This window comes from Cibotium barometz, chromosome 4, assembly GCF_041138505.1.
Source record: "Cibotium barometz isolate CiBa-2024 chromosome 4, ASM4113850v1, whole genome shotgun sequence".
Taxonomy (NCBI): domain Eukaryota; kingdom Viridiplantae; phylum Streptophyta; class Polypodiopsida; order Cyatheales; family Cibotiaceae; genus Cibotium; species Cibotium barometz.
In genome coordinates this window covers 23,151,956-23,169,212 of record NC_141049.1, presented here as the reverse complement: position 1 = coordinate 23,169,212, position 17,257 = coordinate 23,151,956, and the positions used below count along the sequence as shown (strand labels likewise).

Below are 17,257 nucleotides of genomic sequence, written 5' to 3'. Positions count from 1 at the left end.
AAGCTTAATTGGAATGGCTTTTTAATGGTATTGAAGTTAATTGATGAATGGTAGTAAGGAAATACATAAATTTTCATTTATGCTTAATTTTAATGGTTTTTATGATTTTTGTCTTCTCTAAAATGAAAATGATGTTATGCCTCATTGAAAAAAGGCATTCCCCTCTCTTCTTTAGTAAATCCAACCATTCTTTATCCTAGATGAATGATTAATGGATAAAATCAAGTTTTTCATAATGTTTCTCTTAAATAAGTAGAAATTGCTTACATTAGAATGAATTAAATACTCTTGGTGAAATTCTAGTTGATTTTAGAAAGTTAAAAATTGAAAAATGGTCAGCCATACAAAGGAGGTTATGGTAAAATTATCTAAAATTGTGTAAAAATAAGTTTTACTTTTTTATTCTAAAAGTGTAATTCCTACTAAATTGGATTTATCCATGGATAGATGCATAAAGAATTTAAATTAATCCAAAAAGTGTTATTTTCATCAATTTTTATTTTATACATAGAAAGATGCATAAAGAATTTTATTTTTAATTCAAAAGAGTGATTTTCATCATAAATGATTTTATGCATAAATTAGATGCATAAAAGAAATTCTTTTATATTAAAAGAGTGATTTTCATCATAAATGATTTGTATGCATAAACATATGCATAAAAGAACATTTTTATATTAAAAGTGTGATTTTCATCATAAATGATTTTATGCATAAATTAGATGCATAAAAGAAATTCTTTTATATTACAAGAGTGATTTTCATCATAAATGATTTGTATGCATAAACATATGCATAAAAGATATTTTTTTATATAAAAGTGTGATTTTCATCATAAATGATTTTAGGCATAAATTAGATGCATAAGAGAAATTCTTTTATTCTAAAAGTGTAATTCCTACTAAATTGGATTTATGCATGGAAAGATGCATAAAGAATTTATTTTAACCCAAAAGTGTTATTCTCATCAATTTTGATTTTATGCATAGAAAGATGCATAAAGAAATCTATTTTTAGTTCAAAAGAGTTATTTTCATCAATTTTGATTTTATGCATGAGAAGATGCATAAAAGATTGAATTTTAATTCAAAAGTGTCATTCTCATATTAAATGAATTTATGCATAGGAAGATGCATAAAAGATTGATTTTTATTTCGAAAGTGTTATTCTCCTTAAAATGGAATTTATGCATAAATAGATGCGTAAAGAAATCTTATATCAAAAATAAGAATTCTCTTATATTCTATAAATAGATATGAGGATGTGAAATGAATCAGATAGATGAAAAAGAACAAAGAATGGATGTAGATATATGTATGTGAAAGAATGGATGTGCGGATGTATGAATGTGGATGTGGAAATGGATGTATGGATGTGGATGTGTGTGGAAATAAATGTGGATGTGGATGTGGATGTATGCATGTGGAAGTGGATGTATGGATGTGGATATGGATATGTATGTATGAATGCGGATGTGAAAGTGGATGTATGGATGTGGAAGTACGAATGTGGATGTGTATGTGGAATAACGAATGCGAATGTGTATGTGAAATGATGTGACGTCGATATGAGTGAATGAATGAGATGTGATGGCATGTAAATTGGGATGTAAAAAAATGATATGTGATGGGAATGAATCTGATGTGATGAGATGGAAAATGATGTGTTGGACACACATGAATGGAATGTGGACTGATGAGAGATAATGTGAAAAGATGAGAGTTCATTATAGAAACTGTATTTGTAAACTGTTTATAAATGACTGTATTATGTCAAGAATGCTGGGGAAGTGTTTTGACCGTCTTGTGATGGCATGTAAATTGGGATGTGAATAAATGATATGTGATGGGAATGAATCTGATGTGATGAGATGGAAAATGATGTGATTGGATAAGAATGAGTACACACATGAATGGAATGTGGAATAAGTAATGTGGACTGATGAGAGATAATGTGGAAAGATGAGAGTTCATTATAGAAAGTGTATCTGTAAACTGTTTGTAAATGACTGTATTATGTCAAGAATGCTGGGAAAGTGTTTTGACCATCTTGTGATTAAGGTCGTGGAGACCTAACTGATAAAGTTGCAACTGCTGAGACGGAGAGTCAATGGAGGACATCTCGCGTAGCAAAGTCGGTCGAGGTCTTGACCAGCCTCGATTGGATTTAAATGGTGAGCTTCCGGTACGGTGGATGAGGGACCAAGGAAGCGGCCTATGAGTAAAGCGCTAGGTGACCTACGAAGGATCCTAGAGGGTGCTAACGATACGGTGCTCGGGCTCTGGGTCGTCGAAGATACCCACACGTGCATCGTAGAAGATATTGGAATAAGGAGTAAGAGTTGTTTTCTGAAACCGGGCAAGGATCTGGTTGATTGACCTTGCTGGTCCTCAACGGATGAGTCCATGGCTAAGTCCATGGCTCTTTTATATGGATCTGTTGGTTGATCTTGCTGATCTTCCACGGAGATTCCATTTTGTTATGTGAATATGTTGCCGGTTACTATGAGCTAGGAACTATCGAAAAGGCCCCTAAGTGAACAAGTGGTGAGCGTTCTGGTTGCTAATGATGTTATAAGTACACCGATGAATGAATGAGTGATTGGAAATATGGATTCAACCAGAGATTTTGAGGATTGTGATTAGTGACATAATGGTTTCATTTTTAAAGTTAGCTGATGCTGAGAAAAAGGCAATTTCATATTGGGTGTGTAAGTGGTGTGACTAGTTTTATGTTTGCATGAACTTCCGGCTAGGGGGCCTGGGAACTCTTTTCCCTGGTACCCGGGATAAAACCTAACCAAATTCTAAATTGGATCCCATCACTACAGTGGTTGGGCGGTTGGCTAACCCATGGACTGATGGATCCGTAAATTGAGACTCAATTTCTATTATAGTATGCTAGATGAAGTAAATCCCAGATAGTAATTGTTCTATGGAAAAAGGAATCAACGGCGGCTCTGTCTCTCGATGGGGAAAAAAGCGTTGATCTCTATGATCCAAGTGTAAGTTTCTTCCTTGATCTGACCAAGTGACTTTAGGTTCGGTTGGATCAGTTTGGTCAATAATGACCCTGACTACGTTAGAGTAAAATTTTATCCTGGAGGAATCGCCTGTCCTTAACGGGCAAGGGAAGTTTTTCTAAGTTCGGTTTTGGAAGAACCGAGGAATTAGTCACTTGTCCGGATATCCGTGGGCAAGGCCCCGAGTATAGGACCCTGCCCCGCGCAAAATATTCCACTGCTAGCACCCAGAATCCATTGCGTAGTGGGGACGGGGATCTTACAGTTGGTATCAAAGCTAATTGGCTAATGAGGATCAACTGAGAAGCCAAATATGTCAAAAACTTATCAAGAAGCACAAAAAGGTTGTAATTGTGTGATAAAATTTATACAATTTGTTATTCAAATTGAAAATCGTACATTAGTAATTGGGTCTTCAAATGGAAGTACCGCAATCATATGGAATCCCTGACTTGCTTGAGGCCTAGACATGATGGTATTTACCTTATAGTTCCAAGAACCATGACTACCCGTATATACCGAGGGTATAACTAAAGCTCTTTATTGGCAGTATATACGAGTAAATCTAAGACTTGGAATTATAAGCATTAATGCTGTCCAGATGATGAATTCGAATGTGGTTGATATGATTTTAAATTTTGATTGAAATGATGAGTTGATTTGGATTCTGATTGAAAAATGAAGATTTCTGAATTTTGGCTGAATTGCAATAACTAAGCAAAACCTCAATGAGGATGAATGGGAGGAGTCCCTGTGATAATGTTCTTAGTTAGAATGACGTTAATGACTCCAAAGAAGAAATATACATGGTGCAACCACCAGGTTATGAGAGTGATGTACACCTAGATTTTGTGTGCAGGTTACACAAAGCCTTGTAAGGCTTAAAGTAGGCACCCAGAGCATGGTCAAACAAGATCACGGAGTACCTTGTTACCATTGGATTTCAGATATCCAATGTGGATTTTTCACTTTATGTGAAAAAAACAGATAGAGGGATCATGTTATTAGTCATCTATGTGTATGACTTGATTATCACAGCTTTTAGATTTGCAAGCCTCTTTTGACACTCTTTGATGTAGTGCCTTGGTTTGTGGCCATAGTGACACTTTCCTTTATTTTTCTTGGTATGATGAGTCCACCTTGCCTTTCTCCTTAGAGAAGTGGGCTTGGTCTTCTCTGTTTACATCCGCCGGATTTGTTCAAATTAAAAATCTGCATAAATGAAAAATTTCCATAAAGAAATGTTCAGATAGAAATTTCGGTCTAATGGACCATTATTGTGATAAGAATTTTGTTATGATCTGAGTGAATTAATTATCTCATAATGAGTTGTATATAGGGATCTTTATCCCAGGATTCTGTTGGGTTCTCTAGACTATAAGGAACCCAAAATCAGTTGGATCTTAAGAAAAAGAATTCTCCCCTAGTTTTGCGAGATGAGGACATCTCGCGTTTTTTAAGTGGGATAGAATGTAAGATTCCTCCCCAGCCTCTCAGGATGTCCAGTATCTTCCCCTGTAATCAATCCCCTCTTTAGAAATATAAAAGATCTTGTTTCTGCCAGTTTTGGCCTAGAGAGAGAAAATCTTCTAGAGAGTGGTAACTCAGTTTTTAAATATTTTTGGATGGAAAAATATCTCTTCTTATTAAAATAAGTTCCCTTGAATTTGGTTCTTCATACGAGGAAAGTGTTGCACAAACAGAGGCGTAATAGGTGCGGTTGCCAGGGGGCGGCGGGAGTTTTCGGAGGCCTTCTCGCGGTTTTCCACTAGTAATCCTCCCTCTTCCCTCCCTTTTCGTATTGCCCTGCGGTCCGTGAGATAGAGTCGGGAGTCCACCTGCGCCTAGTGAGAGGGGTCGGGCGGAGCCCCGCTTCATCGGCTTGACAAGGGCAAAGCACAGGAAAGGCGGCAGATTTTGTCGGGCCCGCATTTCCTATGTCCCATCCCCCTCCCGTAACTAGTGCAGGCTACACAAGTGCTCTCCGAACTGGGTTGGATAGTCACCCATCCCATCACACGGCTCTCTAACTTGACGGATGAAAGGCCGGGTTCCCACCCAGAAATTACCCCTCTCCCCTCCGGCTCTCAGAGCGTGACAAGTGCGTAGGCTCCTTCCCTTCTACTTGGCATTCGCCAAGTGCTTCCCGATTCCTAGGAGGGTAAGCAAGTGGTGTGGGCCCTTTGACTTCTTTCTAGGGCTTTCCCCCCATAAGATCTCACCGTTGTTTCCTACATGGCTTGTCCAATTGTTGATCGAACGCCCTGTGTTGGGATGTCATTCAATGTTTTGTCCCCAGTAACATGGGTAACCTGCTCTATCGTTTCCTTTCCCTTCTATGCAATGGGTGGGTCAAGGGAAGATCATTTGGCCCAATTAATCAAAACCCTCAATAGGCATAGAGTGAGGCAGCGTGCGTTCGCGCTCCCCATTCACAGAGCTTAAGTGCCAATGGTTAGCTGTCTAGGGTAGCCAGCCCCGAAAGGAACTTCGATTCGCCAAGCTTTGCCCTCATCTTAATACCGAAAGCAGGCTCGCTCTATGCTGTTGAGTTACCCCTTGAGGCCCATAGACTTTTTGGTTCGAAATACGGGCCTTCGTTCGTTCCACCAACAACAAAGTTCTTCGAACTTTAACCTCCTTGCCGTACATGCTTTGGTCCCCGCGTTCGTTACCGAGCAAGAGTAAGTGCAACGCCTTTGTACAGTACATAATTGAGCTTGTACAATGTTATCATGCAGGAACTAGAGTCGACAGTGTCATCAACCAGGAAATGATGGTGGGCGTCATTAAACTGGAAAGAAGAATACATGAATGAATGTCCTTTTAGAATGATACACCTACCGCCGAGACGAAGGTTAACTTTGCGATTTCTTCCTCTAGTTTTCCTCTTTCTTCCCCCAGTTTTCTCTCTTCCTCCTTTAGTTTTCTTTTTTTTTTCTCCGGACAAAATCTTGGGAAAAATTGAACGGAAAAGATATCTAGAATCTACATCCTAATACAACAATTTTCCATAACAGTAGATGGGGTCAAGAGTTACTCTGTCTGGCTGTGAGAAAAGCCGTGTGAAGGGCGGGCTTCCATTCACCAGCGCAGACTAAATCAAGTGCTCTTCGAACCGTGCAAGATGGTTGCCCATCACACAGCTCTTCAACCCAAGTTGCCTATATCGCGGTGGATCCCGGGTGAAGGGGACTTTCAAGAAGCGCTTGATCCTCTGCAAGCCCCCCACGCTATGCACTTGCTTCTCTCCGCCGATCAAGCAGCGATGCTGCTCTGTCCTGACGGTTCCGACACTCTGCCAATTTGAGTGTGCAATGTCCCTATTGGGTGGGTGCGTTGATTTAGGCTCCTCTCCTTCCACCTAAGCTGCGCTCCCCCATCACGGGGTCCGCGATAGGTAGGCGGGTACTACGAGCCTTCTGCCCCACGCGTCCGCCCGCGGGTTAGATGCGTGGTTCACCGGTTCCACCGAATACTCTCACTTGTTTAAGCACAGTGCGCTTTAGGACCAAGCCGCAAGGCTTCCCGAAGGGCTCGGGCCCCCCTTGTCCGGGTACATGCGCCAGCGATCAGCGCATGTACAGAGAAGGTGTGGTGTTGCCTTTCCCCCTGAAAAGCTAGGCTTGGTATCCCTCCTGCACCTCGCATTCATGGTATCTACATTCAACTGTGCTTTAGAGACACGGTCAAAGTACGCCCAAGGATTGGTTAGGCTCAGTGTGCTCCTTTCACGACATGCTCTGGTCTCCTCCCTTCATTCCCTGAGGTGCTTCTTGTCGCTGTGGTCCCCTAGCGTTAGAATAAGTTGTGTCCGTCTCGTTGCGGACATCTGCAATGCCCCGACCGACATGCGGCAGGCAATTCATTCGGTGACTCCGCGGTCGCCCTCACTAAACCGACTTGAATCTGAATGGTAGTTCGGATTAAGTCTGACTGAAATCGGATTTACCTTTCGTGCCGTATCCTATTACCGTACCTTCTATCTCGGCTTGATCTTGGTTGTTCTCGAGGCCTTTCATATGGAAGCAAACTCTCCAAATTTATGACCAACCTTTTCTTTTATAACCTTCAAACGAATAAAAGATCGCCCATTATGAATTTATGCATAGCAACCATCAAATTTAGGCGAAATGAAAAATCTACATGACCCCAAATTCTCCCCCTGATCTTTTTCGTCTTTCTCGACAAGCAAGCATCAACAAAAGGGCCTTTCCATATAGATCATGCCATAAACTAATTTCTGCGTTTCCTCACTATTGCTCGAAATCCACATTTGGTGGGCTTTCCCCAAGGTGACACCGAAGGTCTACCTCCTTTCGTGCGTCCTTCGCCTCCTCCATAAGAATAATCAACCGGATTCATAGCAACACCTCAAACAATGGGGCGTCTGCCTAACCACCGGCTTTGCCCTGCTCTGCCAAGCTTACGTATGCCATGGTTGGGATTAGACACTATACCGATAGTAGCTCGGCATCAGAAATCTATAGGTTTGTGAACACCTAGGAGTGACCGTGCAATACATTATGTATTCTCTTTCTCAATTGTTTTAGCTTTGACCCCTGCAGCTCAAGTTGACCCTGCGCCTTAACCTGGCTTCCATTCGGTATTATGTACCCATGCGCCCCTAGCTATATGGGCTAATGGTATGCGATTTCCCACCATTTAAAAATACGAATCAGGTACGTATTTTTTATCGCTATAAGGGTCGGCGTAGTCTCCTCCAGGGCGTAGCCAGGAACCACTCTAATGGCTCCCCCATGGGAGCTTCTCTTCTAACCACTTTCAGCCTTCATTCGCTGTGTTGAATGAGGTTGAAGGTTTAGACCAATCATAATTCATCGCCATCCTGCCTGCTTCCAATTAATAACTATCTAATATATGAGTGTTAGCCTAAGCCGCACCATTACTGTTGGGGCTTGGCTTTCGAACCGTGCATGAGCTATAGGCCTCATACGACTCTTCCTAAGACCTTAAATCCTCACTGGCTCTGCAATCCCTGATCAAAGAGCCTGAACATTCGGTTGAGGCCTTGGGCCGGGAATAATACGCTAGAATTCCCATTCTGCCCGCATCTCCAGCCATTCGCGGCTAAGGTCCTAAGTCTTCGAGTCAGCCTATTCTTTTTGAAGAATCCCGCTGCACTCACGGGCATATGGCCTGGCAGGCCTTCCGTTTCCGGAGCTTCATGGGCGTTGCCCCGTTCCTCAATCAGATGTTTGGATGTGAGCTATACTCCGCGAGAAGCTCCACGAGCGTATGGCCTTGCCAATTGACCCCTCTTCTCGTACGACTGGGAACACTGCTCAGTGAGAACCTCTCAATCGTCACCGCCTTGGCCTCTCTTGCTACCACGATAACAGGCCTTCGGTGTGGTCAGCACCGATCGTGTTTGGGCCACGAAGCTTACACTCATTCACATTGGTTCATCCTGCTACGGCTCGGGCCTTTCGCTCTTGCAACTTCGAAGGTGGCCATTCTTTCATCAAGGCCTGGAAGTCAGTCGTGCATCTCAGCCACGGCGGGACTGGATACCTGCATCTGATCAAAGTTCTCATTGCCTATGAGAGCAATGTGGGTCGCTTCGTGAAAGACATTGCTTAGGACCAACGGGTTACACGGAAGGTGTACGATCTACTTTGCATGCCTTATCTCTCGGCCTTTCATCTGCCCCCGGCCGTCCCTCAAAGCTATGCTTAGGTTCGAGAATCCTCTTTTTGTTTTACCGAAAACTCTCCAGCGCTTTACGTTTGATTCTCTGCGCCCAGAGAACACTATGCGTTCTCCACCTTCGTGGCGCCCTCGCTTTAGAAAGTGCTTTGCACTTTTCAGAGCGTGGCACTCCTTCAATCCATCGTACTGAAGCAATCCGGAAGGAACAATTTAGGTCATATTCGATCCTTTCCACAATGCCCAAAGACGAAGCGCTTCATTTCCAATCAATTCTTGACTACAATCGCTTCGATCCACCTCCCCAGTGAAAAACCGTGATACGCCCTGATGGATTCCTCCCGGCGGACCTCTTGTTACTACTGGTCAACCTTCTTAGTGCTTTTTCTTTCCAGTAACCTCTCATGGATTCTTTGGTTTCTTCCCTTCACTCAAAGCATCCGTGACATCGGAAAAAGGTGGTACCATGGGATGGGTACACCCCAGTGTCAACGTCATCAATCATATATACGATGATTGATCGCTTCGCGCATGGGATATACCATATAGCTGATGTTACCCATGAGTGGGCAGTGGGTTGGCGTGGTTAAGTGGGCCTTCGGCCCGTGGTTGGTTTTTTCCCCTTCCTTCTAATCAACTATATAGGTGCTGTGATCCCGTATGAAAGCTAGGCACACTGAATCATGTTCGTGCATGTGGCCACTATTCCATACGATCCAAGGTGTTGCCTGTTCGAAGCTTAGCATAAACTAAACAAGAGCGAATTTCAACAGAATTCTGCACAGCCAAACAGATAGTGCGATCCTGTCCCTTTGCATGCATAACAATACGGCATGGTGGAAAGGGTAGCTATCATCCTCTCTCTTTCCGGTCGAGTGTCCCTCGGGTCGTCGAGTGGGGGACGGGGGAAGCGCTATGCGCTTTTCTGTCCTCTTAGGGGTAGCGCATGGCGCTTCCCTATTATGCTTTCGATTTGATCTCACTACGTCCGGATTTGTTTGTGCAAACGCTTAGAGGTGTAATTTCGTATTTTTCTAAAGAAAGACCTGATTTCCAATTTGACTAGGGTTTGACAATTAACTCTAAACCAGTTTGATAATGAAATAGAATTTTCAATTAAACTTCGAGTGGGGTGGTGGAATTTCAACCGAAGCAACTTTTCACGCAATTTATGTGTTTCCGTTTCTATGACCGGCAATTATTTATGTATTCCCATTTCAAATTGTTCTCTAGACTTCTTATCAATATGGAGTAATCACAACACTGTATACGAGATTCATTTTCTAGGCAACCCAATCTAGCATGTGTTATGCGGATGCCCCGTCGGTGGTTTCTCGAGAGATTTAATCATAATGCAACCCTTGGCAGTCGTTCCGAAGTAAAGGGTGGCTTCCTCTTTTTGTTGATTATGCCACTATCATTAGTTTCTTCTTTCTCGTATCCATAACCTTTTTCCTTCCGAAAGCTGGCAAATCGGAGTCTTTTTCGGGTGACCATGCCCTATTCAACGTGTTGCCAGATAGATGTGGATATGCTCCCTGCCTGCTACTATAGGCACATCATGGTCAGGCCCGAGTGCCACTTCTCCCTCCTTTCGTTTACAGAGAGCGGATTACCTATCTATTGGGGACGGAAGACTGAACGACATCCCGGCAAAAAACGTGGGATCTTTCAACTCTTATCTTATTATGGTCCCAACCATCCGCAGGTAACACCGGCGAGATCTTCTAGGGAGGAAAGCCCCTTCGCCCTCGGCCTCGTCAGGCCTATTTCCTGAGCTTCTACTAGCGAATCCCCAGCCCTTGACTAGATGGTCGAGCTAGCAGCCCCTAGTGCATGCTTAGGCGGTCGATCGATCCCCAAATATCAAGTACTTGGGTGTGTGTCACACCCTGGCTATCATCTGGCCAAGGAATCCGCCCGCCCCTAGTGTGCATGCCTAAGCGGTGGATCGGACCCAAATATCAAATACTTGCATGTGCATCCCAGCCCTGACCATCCTTTAACCAAGGTAGCCGCTCCTAGTGTGTGCTCAAATGGTAGGTCATACCCAAACACCAAATACTTTGGTGTGCCTCCCAGCCGCCGCCCTGACTATCCTCTCGGGCGGGGTATCCGCTCCTAGCGCATGACTAGATGGTGAATCGTACCCCACGTACCAAACCCTTGGTGCGCATCTTTGTACCAATTTGGGGTTTAAGTGGAGGGACACACAAATCATGGGCAGAATTTTGCTTCTTTCCATCAGTTCTGACTGCGTATTAAGATCCTTCTAGGCTGCTTGGCCTAACCTGCATTGGGGACTGACTGAGAAGGCAGTGCCTTCTCCATCTGACGGTTCATACACATGGTAGATCCCTATTTATAGAATATACTGTGCTAGAAACTGCCTTACACGGTGCCCCCCTATTTCGGGAAACTTCAAGACGGGATTCGTCTTTCCCTGCAGCCCAATTGTTCGTTTAGCGCAAAGAAAGCCGAAAGAAGAAGAATAATTCGCGCTTTTTCATTCGCAATTCCTTTTATTACGTAAACACCCACGTTGGGGTGGTTGAACCAACTCTCATACGAGCTCCTGGTGGTTCATTCATCTGACCATAAACCAGAGCCACTTTTGATTCTGATATATTTTGTTCATTAATAACTAAAGATTCTTTCGTCTCCATATAAAGATCATTACCTTCACGTGTACGTTCTCCCACCCCACCGGATACAGATACACCTCCATGAGCTTTGGCAATATTATTAATTAATTCCATAATAAGAATCGTTTTTCCCACTCCAGCACCCCCAAATGATCCAATCTTCCCACCTCGGCGATATGGAGCCGAAGGATCTACAACCTTAATCCCCGTCTCAAAAATCGATAGTTTAGTATCCAATTGGGTAAATGCCGGGGCGGACCTGTGAATTGGAAATGTCGTACTACTCTCTACAGGATCGAGATTATCCACAGGTTCGCCAAGGACATTAGAGATTTGGCCAGGAGTAATTTCACCAACAGGAACACTAAGAGGAGCTCCTGTATCAACAGCACCCATACCTCTCATTAAACCGTCTGTAGCACTCATAGCTACGGCTCTGACTTCATTATTGCCTAACAATTGTTGTACTTCACAAGTAACATTAATCTCTTGGCCCGCTGAGTTCCGTCCCTTAACTATTAATGAATTGTAAATATTGGGCATTTTCCCTGGAGAAGAAGCCACATCTACTAATACTGGTCCAATGTCTGAGTAATGTATCCTACATTGTTTTCCACCAATTCAAAAATTTTGAAAGAGAGAGAACTGGTTTTCATAACTATTTTGGTGTATTATCTTTATTTGATTACTGAATCGATAAAAGTGTCTGGTATTTCTTCGCCGATCGATGGTGAATAAAAAGTCAGTAGTTTCAAACTCCCTTTTCCCTTTTCTCATAAATATAGCTAGAGATAGATGGAACAGAGAGATGGGCAAAAGCTACGGTAGACCCAACAAAATCCCCCTTTTTGTCTATGATTCAAGGACTAATAAAATCCACGTTCTATAAATAAGTCCACTTTGTTACATGCGACTATCATGTCCTATCCATTGAATCTTCATTATTCATTTTTGTACTTTTCAAAATGGACCAGACATTCGGTCGGATCCCTTTCTTTCTTCTATCGACCAGTCTAACCACGAAGAGATTCCCGAGTCAATGTATTGGGGTGGGATAGAATCCCATTTCTCAAGTGATTTCTGCAAAAAACCTTAGTAGTTAGTTGCACTCCGCATGAAACGCAATATAAAATAGTAATGTTCCATGCTTGAAGTGGAGTTTCGACAAGTATAAGTATCGCGCACAGGTTGAATTACCGAAACCCACTTTGCGTTTCACATCGAAATACTCCACCTATGTCGAGCAGATCTCATCCTTGCAAGATTTACTAATTTAGTCATAGGGAGGAACCCATGTCACCACAAACGGAGACTAAAGCAGGTGTTGGATTCAAAGCTGGTGTTAAAGATTATCGGTTGACCTATTACACTCCCGATTATAAGACCAAAGACACCGATATCTTGGCAGCCTTTCAAATGACCCCGCAACCCGGAGTACCGACTGAGGAAGCTGGAGCTGCAGTAGCTGCGGAATCTTCCACAGGTACATGGACCACTGTATAGATAGATGGACTTACGAGTCTCGATCGCTACAAACGTCGATGCTATGATATCGAACCTGTTGGCTGGGGAGGAGAATCAGTGCATATGTAGCTTATCCTTTGGATCTATTTGAAGAAGGTTCCGTTACCAATTTGTTCACTTCCATTGTAGGTAATGTTTTTGGATTCAAGGCCCTACGCGCTCTCCGCTTAGAAGATCTTCGAATTCCTCCTGCTTATTCTAAGACTTTCATTGGACCGCCTCACGGTATCCAGGTTGAAAGAGATAAGCTGAATAAATACGGGCGTCCCAGATGTACAATCAAGCCAAAATTGGGCTTATCTGCTAAGAATTATGGGAGAGCCATTTATGAATGTCTCCGTGGTGGACTTGACTTCACCAAGGATGATGAGAACGTGAATTCCTAACCATTCATGCATTGGAGAGATCGCTTCTTATTCGTTAGAAGAAGCTCTCTTCAAAGCTCAGGCCGAAACAGGCAAAATTAAGGGACATTACTTAAACGCTACTGCTGGTACGTGTGAAGAAATGATGAAAAGAGCAGTTTTTGCTAGAGAATTGGGGGTACCAATTCTAATGCATGACTATCTAATCGGAGGGTTTACCGCAAATACTAGCTTGGCCTTTTATTGTCGAGACAATGGGCTGCTTCTTCACATTCACCGTGCGATGCATGCTGTCATCGATAGACAGAAAAATCACGGTATGCATTTTCGTGTGTTAGCCAAAGCATTACGTATGTCCGGTGGAGATCATATTCACGCTGGGACTGTAGTAGGCAAACTAGAGGGAGAGCGAGAAGTCACTTTGGGCTTTGTCGATTTGCTTCGCGACGATTATATTGAAAAAGACCGTAGCCGCGGCATCTATTTCACCCAAGATTGGGTATCTATGCCGGGCGTACTTCCCGTAGCTTCGGGGGGTATCCACGTTTGGCATATGCCTGCTCTAACCAAAATCTTTGGAGACGATTCTGTCTTACAGTTCGGTGGAGGAACTCGGCAGGAATCCTTGGGGAAATGCGCCCAGTGCTGTAGCTAATCGAGTCGCGTTAGAGGCTTGTGTACAAGCTCGTAATGAGGGCCGTCACCTCGCTCGTGAAGGTAATGAGATTATTCGTGAAGCTAGTAAGTGGAGTCCTGAATTGGCTGCCGCCTGCGAGATATGGAAAGAAATCAAATTTGTATTTGATACAATCGATACATTGTAATTTCCATAACTATTTGGTACTATCAGTCAGTCATTCCACGGGACTCATGAAACAGGCAGGGAGTATCGGGAGAGAAACATTCTTTCCCATACTCCTCATATGTGATGGATTAGGTAAATCTAAACCGTGGCAATTATGCCACTTAAAGCAAGGGCACTCAACTCCCCATTACCATCATACCTGTATTTTCACCGCCACCAATCCCAGCTGAGTAAGTGGAAAGCTCTGGCCTTCACACCTACCGATCGAACACCACCCAGGCGGCTGGGGCCGTCCATATGCCATCAATATTGAATGAAAACTCGGCGCACGGTAAGAAGCAGAGTTAGGACGCTAAAGCCAGCAGCAGGCGGTGCAAAGGATAGATAGGTCGCTATCTCGAATCCTACAATCTTCTCCAACCCTTGCTGAGTGAAATGCTCCTTGCTAGGAATAATACGATAAACCCTTATCATCTCATTCATCAAAGTAAATATGGGTTTGATCCTGAGGGCTTTGGATCAAAGGAACGGGGAAAACCTGGAGCAAAGGGTACAAAAACGCGTAGCACAGGCCTTGAAAGAAAAGGAAGAGTCTATCCCTCCCTCCCTCTGGGCTACTTCACGGCACAGAATCCGCTCTGTATGTTTTCGAAATGATCCATAGTACTGCTGCGGTGCCCTCTATTAAGGCCATAAACTTGCTCTGCTAGTCGAGTGTCCTAAAGGACCCCTTTGAGCGTGGAGCGTTTTCCCGGGAGAAACCAAACATAAAAAGTTGAATTCTCAATAAGGTGAACATTTATTACCTTATAGTGCTTTTGATCCCTATCGAAGGATTAAGGGTAGTAGTCTCTGAATTAAGATTCGCTAAAAAAACCTCTAGCAGATTAAGGTTTCATGCCTACAACCTCCAGCAGAAAGAGAGTTCTCTAGCACCCATGATCCCCAGACTGCCGTCCTTGGATTGAACCTTGTCTTTCATGCCTACCACCCGTTCTTGTTCCTGAAGGTCCTTCTCCATCAAGCTTAATCTCACGGAGTCTTTCAAGAGAATATCCTTAGTCTCAGGGTAAAGACTTAGAAACCTCTTTCTTTCTTCAAGAAGCCCACATATATATTGGACATATAACAATCTTTTTGAAGTTCTTGGTGTTTTCTTAGATATAAGTGAAATAACTTCCTTTATAAGATTCCTGTCAATTGAATGCAATAGGGCATGTTTAACGTTCTTAGCATGTAGAATCTCAAGATCACATTATTCATCATCACTTGAATTGGCACATAATATAGGTGTAATCTCTGGATCAGCACGTAATCTAGCGGGAATCTCTGGATCTGGACCTGCACATAATCTAGGGGTAATATCCGAATCATCGCATAATTTTGAATAAATCTCCTTGTAAGTAGAGAGCTTATGGCTACGCATAGATTAAGAAGGTAAAAACAATAGGCAACTAACATGAGCATGGGAATGTTGAATCATCGTGGCATTGAAATAAGGATGGGAACAATAAATGTAGCAATGTGATATACTTTGAATGAATTATTTGAATCGTGTTTTTTTCAGGATTTCATGTCTATATATACCCGGACAGATGGGTTTTTCATGCCTATATATACCCGGACAGATGGGTTTTTTCATGCCTGCGATAACTCCTCCTCGGCAGATAAGGGGTTCATGCTTGTATTGTATTACCCAGACACGTTAGGTGTTCATGCCTATTAAACGGGTAAATCCGCTTTTTCTTTTTCTTGTAGAACTAAATCATCTTCACAGGGGGCTGAGGGCGATTGACCCTCAGCAGACACATTCTCCAAAGGCACAGGCACAGGCAAAGATTCTTTTAAAGGAGTTTGAATAGAAACGGGATGAACGGATTCCGTCTTTTTAGGTAAGTCAAGGTCTGAGACAACAGGTTTTGGGACTAAGAGCGTATCACATAAAAACAAAGAGTCGTTCGGGTCCTCACCTGCAGCAGCCGATTTAAGCTTATTACGTTCCTTATCCAATTTCATTAAGAGTTTCTTAACAAAAGCAATTGATCCCCGTATATGGGATATGCTCTTGGATTTGATAAATTTATAGCATTTTTTCTTAAAATCTATGATATTTGTGGGCTTGGTTGGTGTGTAGATGGTTTTTGTCCCCCTAGTAGGAATAGTGTTTGGCTGTTCCGCCCCTTGGAAATGAAAATCCTCGTGCCATCTGGATAATCGATCAGTCGAGGCTGCAGGGAGCACACCTTACCCTGATGCAAAAGAAAGTGCCGGTAGTCAATGGGAGACCGCAGGAAGCCACCAGCCACCTGTGAAAGAACCCAGCTTCCTGCCACCAGCTAGGGCATTGGAAGGAAATATACCAGACTTCGGACAACAAAACAAGTAGTCGAAGAAGTGATGTCACTTCCCCGGCCGGTCGAGGAAGGCCTGCTTCCAAGCATTGCGAGGCCTGAGCATCCAACAATGAATGACCTGCTTCCAAATAGCCTTGGCTGGGACTGGGGTACCCCTTATAAATAGAAAATGATTTCTATTTCAATTTCTATATCTCGACAAGGGTGTTACATTGGGGCTGTTCGATATTGCCTTTTCTCACGACCAACCAACGTTTGAATTTCTTTCTTTATTTATTTGCACCACTCTTGGACGTAGGCAAGGCTCCAATCTCACGGGGGTTGCTGGCAACTGGACCTTAGATCTCTTGACGGGCGGCAAGCTAGTGGAAGGGAGCTGGCTGACTGGTTGTGGCTCGATGGTTGGTGGTTTCTATTGCTAGCCACCCTGCTCCTTTACCAGGCTGTCACTGGACAGGGTCCGGCTCAAGGGCAGTATGTCACGGCCCCAGACCTTGCACTAGCCCTGAGGAGGCGCAGAGCTTACTAAAGTCCTCGGCCACCTTGTCAGGCAGTGGGATTGTCGTGCTCTCCCCGAAGGGTGCTGTCAAGGGAGAAAGACAAAGGGACAAAGCGCAGCTTGGCATGACAGGGTTGACTCGATCGGATTGAGTGGTGCCTTTATTTACCTACCGTGGTTGTAGCTGCGTGCAACCTATCGTAATAAAGGTGGTATTTTGGCTGATGCACATTTTAAATGCTGCTAGGTGGCTTGGAACTGAATCATCGAGGAAGTCAATCGGATCAGAGGGACCCATATAAGCCTTTTTTACCTCTTAGACTGTAAACTGTTTCTTGCTCTCGATCAAAGAGCCTCTGGCCGGCGGGGCTTA

At 43.5% G+C, this 17,257-nt stretch overlaps 1 protein-coding gene across 1 annotated transcript; it reads right to left on the bottom strand.

Moving 5' to 3' along the window:
- Positions 1 to 8,003: 8,003 nt before the first annotated feature.
- LOC147639050 (Nucleic acid-binding, OB-fold-like protein) lies at positions 8,004 to 14,930 on the bottom strand. Its single transcript, XM_086793348.1, is given in 4 exon segments — positions 8,004 to 8,241; positions 8,243 to 8,324; positions 8,771 to 9,073; positions 14,909 to 14,930. Coding segments are annotated over 4 exon segments (645 nt in total).
- Positions 14,931 to 17,257: the final 2,327 nt, after the last annotated feature.